At 45.2% G+C, this 11595-nt stretch overlaps 1 protein-coding gene across 1 annotated transcript; it reads left to right on the top strand.

Annotated features, from left to right (window-relative positions):
- Positions 1-311: 311 nt before the first annotated feature.
- Positions 312-3602, top strand: HTR1B (5-hydroxytryptamine receptor 1B). Its single transcript, XM_083828039.1, has 2 exons — positions 312-1656; positions 2619-3602. Exon 1 carries the CDS (start codon positions 454-456, stop codon positions 1591-1593), a length of 1140 nt encoding a protein of 379 aa, XP_083684165.1. The 5' UTR covers positions 312-453; the 3' UTR covers positions 1594-1656; positions 2619-3602.
- Positions 3603-11595: the final 7993 nt, after the last annotated feature.

Raw genomic sequence — 11595 nt, 5'->3', positions numbered from 1 at the left:
GCCGGGCCCGGGGGGGCGGCTCCGCTGCCCTCGCAGCCGTCGCGCCCGGAGCCCGGGGGGGGGGCCGCAGCCGCCGCCCGCGGGCATGCGGCGGCCCCGCTGCCGCTGCGGCCGTCGAGACGCGGAGCGGGGCGGAGGGCGGCGGGGCTGCGCCTAGGGGCGGCCGGAGCCCCATGCCCGGGGCTCGGCGGGGAGGCGGCGGGGCGATGAGGCGGCGGGGACAGCGGGCTCAGCCGGCCCCCGCTGCCCCCCGCTCCCCGGCCCGCGGGGAGTGAGGCAGCTCCGCGCTCCCGGAAGGGCGGGCGGGGAGGTGGTGCCGGAGCGGGGATGCTGCAGCCCTCCCCCGGCACCCACGGGGTCCTGCCGGGGTAGAGCCCCGCCGTGCCGTGCCGTGCCGCGCCGAGCCGTGCCGTGCCGAGCTCCGCCGTCTGCGGGGGCGGCGGCCGCGGAGGGATGGAGCCGGCGAGCCCCTGCCGGGCGCCGCTGCTCCCCGCCAACGACTCTTACCACGGGCGAAACTGCAGCGCCGAGGAAGAGATCTACCAAGATGCCACCCCCCTCTCCGGGAAGATCGTACTCGCCGTCGTCCTGGCGCTCGTCACCCTGGCCACGGTGCTCTCCAACGCCTTTGTCATCGCCACGGTCTACCAGACGAGGAAACTCCACACGCCGGCCAACTATCTCATCGCCTCGCTGGCCGTCACCGACCTCCTCGTCTCCATCCTCGTCATGCCCATCAGCACCGTGTACACTGTGACCGGCAGGTGGACGCTGGGCCAGATCGTCTGCGATATCTGGCTGTCCTCGGACATCACCTGTTGCACGGCGTCCATCCTGCACCTCTGTGTCATCGCCCTGGACCGCTACTGGGCGATCACCGACGCCGTCGAGTACTCCACGAAAAGGACTCCCAAGCGGGCAGCGGGCATGATCGCCCTGGTGTGGGTCTTCTCCATCTGCATCTCCATGCCCCCCTTGTTTTGGCGGCAGGCGAAGGCCGAGGAAGTCTCTCACTGTGTGGTGAACACGGACCACGTCCTCTACACCGTGTACTCCACGGTGGGAGCCTTCTACTTCCCCACTTTGCTGCTGATAGCCCTCTACGGGAGGATCTACGTGGAAGCCAGATCGAGAATTTTGAAGCAGACGCCAAAGAAAGCGGGTAAAAGACTAACTCGGGCTCAGCTGATCACGGACTCCCCGGGGTCGTCCTCCTCCGTCACGTCCATAAACTCCAAGGCCCCCGAGGGATCCAGCGAAACGGGCTCGCCCGTGTACATGAACCAGGTGAAGGTGAAGGTCTCGGACGCCCTGCTGGAGAAGAAGAAGCTCACGGCCGCTAGAGAGCGGAAAGCTACAAAGACTTTAGGGATTATTTTAGGAGCTTTCATCGTCTGTTGGCTGCCCTTTTTCATCATCAGCCTGGTGTTGCCTATTTGCAAGAACGCTTGCTGGTTCCACATGGCCATCTTTGACTTTTTCACGTGGCTCGGATATCTCAACTCCCTCATCAACCCCATCATCTATACGATGTCGAACGAAGACTTCAAACAAGCTTTCCACAAACTCATACGTTTCCGATGCACAAGCTGAAAATGTTGAATGCGATGTGTTCGCCGGGGCTGCCCCCATGCACGCCCGTGCCCGACGCCACAGGTGGGTGTCCCCCGGCCCCCCCAGCGGCGGTGCTCGGGGTGGGAAGGGGCGAAGGGGGGGGGGGGGGGTCGGGAACGGCGGGGAGAGGCGCGGTCCCGGCAGGGTCGGGGTGCTCTGTGCCCGCCCGGAGGGGTGGGGGCGAGCCCCGAGGCAAGGGAGTGCGTGTGTGTGTGTGAGAGTGAGCGTGTGAGGGTGTGTATGGGTGCGTGAGTGTGTGTGCGTGTGTGTGAGTGCGTGTCTGCATGCGTGTGCGCTTGCATGTATGTGCGCGTGTGCTTGTGCGTGTGCACGTGTGCTTGTGTGTTCTTGTGTGTGCCCGTGCATGCGAGTGTGCGCGCGTGTGTTCGTGCGTGTGCTTGTGCGTGTGTGCGCGCGCGTGTCGCACGGCTGCCGGGGGGCGACTCTCGGCAATCGGCTCTTCCCCCCTTCATTAAACCCCCGTGCCGCCATTTCGTATGCTAATGCCCGGCTTAGGCTAATTAGCGCACGCCGGAGGGCACACTCGTGCCCGGCTGCCGCTGCCCCCCGCCGCCGCCTCCCGATCCCCCGGGAGCAGCAGCCGGGGGCCGGGTGCAGCCCCGCTGCCGGCGTCGGTTTCCTTATTTATTTATTTATTATTAGGAAAGGGAGGAAGGTAGGGTAGGCCCTAGATCAAGGCTGCTTGCAAAGTTCAGCCTACTTTCTGGCCTCCTTACGGCTCCGACTTGTGCTGGGAACGGAGTCGGAGTCCCAGCCTGAGCTGGGAGCAGGGATGCTTAGAAGAAAGCTGCCCTCCAGCCACCGGGAAAGGCTCCACACCTTCACGTTCCTCCTCACTCGCTGAAAAGCCGTGCTTTTCTGCACCTCTGACAAAAGTGGCTGCCAGCTAATAGCTCCACCCGGTGCCACGGACTGCAGAAGACATGCTCGCCTTTATTGTGATACTTTAATAATTCTGCCAATCTTTTGCTTTTTGTCTGCAGAATCAAGTTGCTATTGTAAAGACCCACTGCTTGAAACTTCCCCAAGCCAGTTGCCAGACTCATGATGCTGCAAAAACGTCAATACATACTGCCACCAAACTGCTCAGCTCTGCATTTCAGTGTAATGACTCTGGCAGAGACGCTGTTCCAATAGACACGCAGATCTGTTGAAAAAGAAAAAATAAAAAAATAAAAGAGGGCAGCCTCGAATCAAGGTCTATAATTCATCTGGACTGAAGAAAAAGTTTGAGAGTAAACTCAATTTATTTTGCAGGCTTAACTTAATTTGTTCTCCAGCCGGTTGTAGGGGTGTGCACCAGAGCACAGTTGTCTCTGTCTGTGTCGGTAGCATAGTTGTACTTCTGCACACCTGTAATTTCTTTCTTTCAGTGGAAAGAGTTGCTCACTTGCCATGAGCCACAGAAGAAGGAAAGACAGAGGTTTAAAAAAATCAGGAGCATCACAGTAAACTCTGTAAATGACTCCTTCAGCTGAACATGTGTGAGAAGTGGCAGTGTGCAAAAGTTATATTTGTATTTCCAAACAATAGCAAATGCAAGTACTGTAGAAGCGAGTTGTAGACCTGTTCAACTGCACTGCATATCTATAGCCTGTCCTCATCATTGCCTTCATAATGTAAATACTTCTTGCTTCTACTCCATAACTCAAGAGCAGAAAACAAGAAGTCCAATGACCTTTTCCATAAACCAGCTGGGAATAGAAGTAGCAGTTTGCTGTTGTAACCATGTTTTCCATTTTGTGTCAGTTGCACACCCTTACCGCATGAACCACTGCAAAATTTAGAACTCTCTAAGTAATTACATTATTGTCTATTTTGTAAGAAGTGAAGCAGTTTGCTCTTTCAGAAGAGCTGTATCACCTGCAAAATAAATACCCATGAATCATTAATAAAATAATGTTATTGAAATTACTCTCCTCCCTATTTCCCCCAACTTTTTTTTTTCCTTTTTTTTTTTTTTTGATCTGATCAGACCTTAAGAAAGGTCTACAGCAGTCAAAGTTAGAGTTTCAGGATATGGTCCACCTGCTGTGATAGAACTGCATTGATTGTTCCTCCTATGTGTAAATGAAAATGAGTATAAACAATAAAACGCTTTACTGTGTTCTCAAGAGTGTTTGGTAGCAAGTGTGTGACTGAAAGGAGTATTTATTGGTTTACCTGGTTTCTCAATATTGACTTTTTAGGTAACTGATTTGATGAGTCACTCAAGAAAGCCACTGATGAAGGCTGAAATTGCAAGCTTCGATCAGTGGTCAGATTTTTAATAGGCAACTTTCCTAACCAGTGCTGTTAGAGAAAACTTATTATTTTTATATAATCCAAGATTAAATTTTATTTTTTTTTTCTTGACAAATATTTTTCTTAATCCATTAAAGGAAACAAAACTTTTTTAGTACTTGGTGGATACTGTACTTGATGTTCTCTTAAAACTGTATATATCAGAAATAGACATTCCAGATGGGGGCTGTTATAAAGATTGCAAAAACCTTACATGATTTATCTACCTATTATTCTTCAGAGAGTCATTTAAGTAATAAGGATTTACTTACCTAATTGAAAAGTAAAAAAGAACCTGAGCCTCTGTGCCTCTGCAACTCCCATTAACTGTAAAGAGGAAGAAGCGTTCATGGGCAGGAAAGACACTTGCAAGACGTAAATTCAAGCAGTGGAAAATAAACATTTCTAGTAATTTGAAGAAATATAGAAGACTTGCCTCAAAATTGCATACCTCTATAAAAGAGAAGTACCATGCTAAGCTTCTAGAAAGTACCCTCATATTATTAAAGATAAATCTAATTAGAGGAATCTTCTAAAACAGCAGCTTAATTTATTGAGGTGCTTAAGTTGCTTTTAAATTTATTTATCGATTTGCATACATGGGGTGGAGAGAGCAAAAAGGACAGCATTCAACAATTCTCAACCTATTCTCAAATGAGTCGTTTTCCAAGGCTGTAATAATAGAATGATTTTGTTTACCCCAAATTCTCAATGAAATCAAGAGGCTTCTTGTGTGTCTAAGAATTGGCAAATCAGACCCTAAAACTAATATTTTCAGCATTTCTGCAAGGCAGTTATGTTTTTCAAGAGTTTTACAAAGTTACGTGACTTGCAGAGCACGGAGTTCAGGGGTTGGACTTTCCCGGTCCTCCCGCTGTTGGAGCATACATTTATCTTCAGCAACAGACAGCAAAAACTCCTGGCTCCCTTTTGTGATGTGAGAATTTTGCTGAGAAGCAGTGAAGCTAATTTATCAAGAAATTTTCCTTCCCAATTTATGCTGAGGCTCTGAGCTTTCTGCACAAACATTTCAGATAACCTGATGCTCACTGCTGGGAAGACATTGTTGTGAAAGCTGCTGAGCGACCAGGGGCCAGAGATGGGAAGTGAACTGGAGCCCTGCTGAAATACTCTGGCTAAAGGCCTCGTGCTGGCTGAGCAGTCTCATCTAGTTCAGAAAACCATTCCTGCAGAGAGATAGGTAGAGTGAGGATGTGCATCCGTTCACAGTGAGAGGGAAGAAATGTAGGGCAAACATCGCCTGGTGCAAGCAAATGTAAATATATGAAAAACATCCCAAGATGAAAGGATTCATTAGCATGTTTTAGGACAGGAAGGGAGGCCCATATGAGCTATTCCCTAATCTGTGATTAGCAGAGCGTGTCCTGGCTAGGTTTTAACACATGTCAGGGTTCAGGGAGCAGTGAAGCTTTGGCTCTCTCTGGAGCTCCTAGGGAGCACTGGGGATCTGAGGATGTTGTCCTCTTGCATCTCCTCGCAGTGCCTGGCCACTGGGCTCTGCCTTGGGAAGGATGGAGCAGCTGAAATCCTCAGTGGGAGAGGCTGTCCTTTTAACCCTTTTATCCTTCTATCTCGGTGGGGTTCAGAGGAGTCTGCCTCTCTGTTATTTTGGCACGAGGCCCTCTTCATGATCCTACAGGTGAACTTCAAAGGTTCTTAAGCCTGTGTTGTTTCAGTCTTTCATTCCATAAGCATCGTGCCTTGCCTTTATTTGTGTATTTATTTGTAGCATTAGATTCAAACATTGCCAAATAATGTTGCAGTGAAAAAAAATCTGCCAGGCACTGACGTTTGAAGCTGATCACACATTTTCAAGACCTGTGCTTCCCACGTTTAATGGTAGAGGGTTATGTGTGTGATAGTGTTGCTGACTGCAAGCGCTCTGAGACATATGACTGCTCAAGAGTAGCTGCAGTTGAGGGATCAGCTGCCTGCAGCCCCCTAGCTGTGCTGTTTTCCTAGTATTTCACAATTTTTCCTAAGAATCATTTCTTTTTCTTCCTATTAATAAAACACAGCCACAGAATATAGAAAATGGGAGAGGAAATCCCTCATAATGAACCTTCATATCCCTGTGCAGCAGGCAAACCATTCTACCATTTCGGCATGTGTAAGAAAAGGCCTGCTGTGCCAAGGCTCCGTGGGACAAAAGGACCTTCTACTTTTTCTTCGGAAATCTATGCCATATCCACTGCCACAGCACCTGAGAAAGCAGGGCTGGTCTTCAGCCTCCAGCAGGGCTCCGTGGAATAGGGATGAGAGGTAATGCTCCATGTAGAGCAGCAGCTTGCTGCTCTCCTCTCCTCAGGCCTGCAAAAGGCCAACCTGCCTTCCATGAGCAGAGCCTGGCCATGGCCTTGTGGGCCGCACTTGGTCAGAAACGGGTGGATATTGTCAGAAGCACATTCACATCTGTCTAAATGAATTCTTTCAGGGTTGTAATACCTGAAAGAGGTTGTCATATTGGCAAACAAGCACTGTGGTTTGCAGTCGCAAATAGGGCTGAGCAGCATGGGAAAGGGCAATCCTGTATTCAAATGGTGAAATCCCATTCAAATTAAAAGTGTATCGGATGATGAACGGTTTCTCCAGCAACAACACAGCCTGTAGCAAAGAGAGGGGACAAAGAAGTCATCGCAAATTTACAATCCTTGATCTGGTGTACATAAAAAAAAGGGGTTATTACTCTCATGTCTCAGGACTCCAGCAGACAGGTGAGACAACAGTTTCAGAGAGAAGAACAGTACCAAGGAGATGTAGAAAAATTATAGGTGTTCATTTATTTAACGAAGTAGTCTCTGACATCTTTTTGTGTACTAGGATATTTTTTATGATTAACAGCCTGGCTGTATGAGGACAGAAAGGTTTGCAGTTCGTATTACTTTGACAGAAGTATTTTTTTTCTTATTCCAACAATTAGTATCTAAAACAAAATACATACATAGTTTAAGTGAACTATCCTATAGCAGTGGGTTTGGCTGATAAAAACAGTCATGAAACATTTAAGCTCAAAATGGTCATATAGAAAAGCAGGCTGAAAATGAAGCTTTTTAATCAATCACGTATTAAGCTTGAAAGATGTAATATAACAGGCAACTCAATACATAAGGTGAAGAGGAGATCCACAGGATATCAAATTTACAATACAGAGATCAAAATCTCTTACTGAGTCATTTTCAGGAGCTGGAGAAAGACATTCTTTGCTGTTCTTCTCAGAGATCAAACTCCTTGCAGTCATCCTTATAAAGGAACAAGACTTTCTTATTGTCTTTATATAAATAATGCTTTGAAGGCTACAAAACAGACAGAGTTCATGGCTGCAAGTCTTTCACCGAATAATATATTCTGTCTTTTAGGTTGAATGGTCATAGAAAAATAGGAAAGACAGGAACAGGGGATTATTATGTAAAATAATCCCTTTTCTGCATTTATTTCACTATACAGAACTAAGGCAAAAGCTAGAATAAAAGGGAAAAAACAATATCTGGTCAATTTAGGCATTTATGAGGTTACATTAGATTTCAGGAACATGTTTAGGGTTGAATGGGGCAAAAATAATAAACACATTTCAAGAATTCAGTGAAATGGAAATTAAATTAGACTTCTCCTTCCATCCAGATACCTCAGGGGTCCCTCTTTCCTAATATTAGTTTCATAATATCATTTCTAAAAATCTTGCTATTCCCAGGTATGATTAAATTAACGTTTATAATATGTTCATACCTGTTTTTATATTAAGCCATACACTTTCCAAGCTCACTCACCCTTTTTCCTATCAAATTCAAATTTCAATTTCTTTGTGCTATTTTCTACTTGTGTGCTGGGGTTACAACATCTTTAGAATCTTGTTTGGACCCAGCCCTCTAAAATCCAGTCCCTGAAATTATGAGAAGCACTGTTTCTCATATTTAGAGAATTTAGAACATTTAAGAGAAATAGAGAAAAAGCAAGCAAGGCTCCTCTTTCTTATTTACAGGAGGTTGTCCTTCCTTGAACTCTGTTCCTAGAAGAAAAAATGTTTTAGAATTGAAGGACACAGATATGATACAAACAGGACCATACAATAGGTCAGACCTCACATAAACCTGACCATGGGGTCACAAAAACACCATGGGGTACAGTAGTCCTGCTGCAGTTGTTTGGACCTCCAGCCACACACATACACACAAAACAGGGTTCCTTACCCAGAAAAGGAATTGGAAATGGAATTTAATAAGAAAACATGACAGACTGCACTGATCAGGCACAGGGCATGGCCAGACTGCAATACCAAGCAGCCAACACAGGGCCAGCCCCTTTTACCCCTTTATCACTCATTCCCACACTTGTTCCTCCCCAAACCACTTTGAAACCTCCCTTTCCCCACTTTCAGTTCCTCTCCTTACAGTTGTCCCACCACAAGTTTTGTGCAACCCCCAAATGCTCTTCTCTTACGTCTCCTGATGTGTCACATACCACCAGGCTGTAATCCCCTTTATTTCAAAAGGTGCTCCTGTTGACTCATCATGATGGGTTTCAGGCCTGGACACACAGCTTGATGCTTTTCTTCTAAGTCCTTAATTTGGGTGCCCCTTCTTATGAGTCCTTAATTTGGTTTTCCCCAGCAACACGTGCCATGGTGCCCCTGTGCTCTTCTGGGCTTGTGGAGGTGGGCCTTTGATAGCCTGATGGTCTGTGTGATGGGCCTGGGAAGAGCTGGGGCAGGGTATTACTCAGCTTCCTCTTCCTGCCAGTGTCTCTTTGTGCTCTTTTCTGAGGGAGCAGAGGAGCTTTTTAGCAGGTAACCAAACAGACTCTCTCCAGAGAAAATGAGAAGGGATATAGCTGGCTACCACTTTGCCTGTCGTCAGAAGAGTAAGTGTGACTGATACAAATAATATAGGTTGAATTAATCAGGATGTCAGAAACTGCCTACTAAACTATAGTAAGGAAAGAAAATATTCTGTTGTGAAGTCTTCTTGCTGAATGAATGTATAGACACAATAGGCAGAGGATGGTTATTTAGGTGTCCACTAAATAATCTTCAACACCTCACCAATGAGTATTCAGATCTATTCTCAGCTTTGAGACCCTGAAGAATAACCTAATGTGTCCTAACATGTCAGGCCAGAACTAGATCTTTCATATCACAAGTTGAGATCTTACGTACCAGGCAGAACTCAAGTACCTTTGTGTAAGCTTTTTGAACTTTGATGAATTGCACACTAATGGAAAAGATGGTTGAAAAAGTCCTCATAAGTTAATCAGCCTCTTTCATTTATATGCTTGTGCTTTGGTTAAAATTATAGCAGGAGCTAGAAGTTAGGAAGAAGCTGGAGTTAATTCCTTACGAGATTGCCAGTAAGGCACAGGACAGGTACTCATACCTGGGCAATGTATTCACATATTTAAATATACTTATGAGCAGTGTATTTAGATACAGCTTGACGCAGACCAATCACTTCCTTACTTTCAAATATAAGTAAGAGGTGATCTCCAGAGTCTGTGATTTGGGGCCTCATAGAAATCTTGGGGAGAGGTATTGTCCTCCTCTTGGACAACAGCCAAGTCCCACAGATGTGCATAAGACATACATTATTCAACATTTTAACTAGAGAGACTGGAAATTCAACAAGCAAAGGGGATTGATGCTGAGAAGGGCAAAATAATATAACAAAGAAAAAAATAATCCTGCTTATGAATGCACAATAAAAATAACACACATTCCTCCCTCTCCCTAGCACCCCCCCCCCAAAAAAAAAAAAGAAAAAAAATGAAAAAAGAAAAAAAAAGAAAAAAAAAGAAAAAAAAAAGAGAGAGACCTCTTTTAGAGACACCAGGAACAGTTCTTCTTTGGAAAACAGCTGTAGTCAAAAGAACAAATAATATTGCATAGAGAAAACAAAGCAGAAGACAAGTTGTTCCACCTTTTAAATTCCTATGTCCTGTATCCTGTGCACTATGAGAAAGTGCCTCAGAAAGGATACAGTAGAACTACAAAATATGCAAGGGAAAAAAAAAATATCATCAAGGTGTGTTTGAAGCCTCTTTTGGACACAAGTAATCCTGCACTCTCACTACCAAGACAGATGAGCCAGTGCTTAAGGTTTTCTCCTTGGTATCACGCAAGGACAACTCAACAGTAAGTAAAGAGAAAGCAGGCATATTCAGAGGAAAACGATTGTTATACAAAATGACACATTTCTAAATGCTGTCTGGCTCACTCGCATTCTACGATGCCCGAAAATCCTGAGGAAGCATTTCTGAGACTTTTCTTGTCTCTAGTTTTAGAGGAATGCTGATTCCCCAGCCTGCCCTACTTCTGCTTTAGGCAAAGAGGAATTAAGATCCTTGAATATTCTGCCACGGTTTCCTGCTGTGACTCTTCTAGTAGATGTTAAATTGCAGCTAAAATGGATTCTGAATGGCACAGTAAAGTCTGTATTCCAAGGAAATATTGCCTTGTGTCTTTAGAGTTGGCATGCAAAGATTGATGTTTGTGGAGCTAGTGGACTGCTTCGAAATTCCAGAGCCCAGTTCCTGATGCTCTACATTATTAAGTGTGTCTCTACTTGTACAACAGAACTGAATATTTGAAAAAGTAATCATCCTGCAGTTTCCCAGAACTGGGGACTCCAGGGTATTATGAGGAGAGAAGGCTCACACGTGCTTCTCTGTATTATTCCTCATCTATATACAATTAGAGGGCATTAGCTTTCATTTATGAAGGAAGGATTTTATCTCTTCTCTCTTTAATTAAATCACAGACCTTCTCACTAGTTCATAAATAGACACTGCTGTAACTCAGCTCCTACAGAAAACAGCTGGATGTAAACACCCTGTAGGATACTCTTGCCCAACTTTTAAACTGCAGTATTTGTTTCAATTCAATAAGAGTTAGTAGTACTGGGAATTTTACATTTCACTATAGGAACAGTGAATTGATCTCTGTCTAAATGACAGGTTTCAGTCACACTTCAGTTAAAGCATACAAAATATTCTGTGAATTTTGTCAGCAGAAATAATTGAGTTCCTTTAATCAGGCTTGGGGTAGGATCCTAAAGGGATTCCACCACACTTTTCCCAAGCAGAGTAGTTACTAGTTCATTATATAGAATGAGGTTCTTTACACTTTCAACTTCCTTTACATATGGCATTTTTGACTAAGTAGCGTATGTGGACTAAATCCTTGAATTGGCTAGACAGAACATTCCAAATTCAGACCCATCATTTCAAAAGATAGTAAGAAGTGTGATATCCCATTGTATTTAATGAGACCGTTGTTCCTAAGCAGAGAGCAACACTGGGGTTTGTATAGTTGTAGGTTAGTTGTATAAGAAAAAAAAAGATTTTTAATGCTTTCAGAATACGTGAACACTTCTAGGTCCCAAGGAAAACTTTCACGGCTAAAAATCTCATCTAGCTCAAGACTTCATGTTCTGTGGTGCACTGGATTAGTAAAAGAAGTAGTTTTTCAATACTGTTGCATAGTACATGTTGGCAACTATTGATTTCCTTTAACATCTGTGATGACTGCAATTTAACGTTCATGTAATGCATAAAAGGCTGCTGGAGATGGTGGAGGCAATACTACTACCTTTGACTGAGGGAGCATGTCCTCCATTAGAGACCAAAACTCACTAGCTGGGAATGATTTTAGACCATTGACGGCCAGTA

The sequence above is a fragment of the Anser anser genome, assembly GCF_964211835.1.
Source record: "Anser anser genome assembly, chromosome: 3".
In the NCBI taxonomy this organism is placed as follows: Eukaryota; Metazoa; Chordata; class Aves; order Anseriformes; family Anatidae; genus Anser; species Anser anser.
This window is presented reverse-complemented; position numbering and strand designations above follow the sequence as displayed.

Bases quoted from the DNA above. Each gene is read 5' to 3' on its own strand.
- HTR1B (XM_083828039.1), top strand. From the start codon at position 454: ATGGAGCCGGCGAGCCCCTGCCGGGCGCCGCTGCTCCCCGCCAACGAC.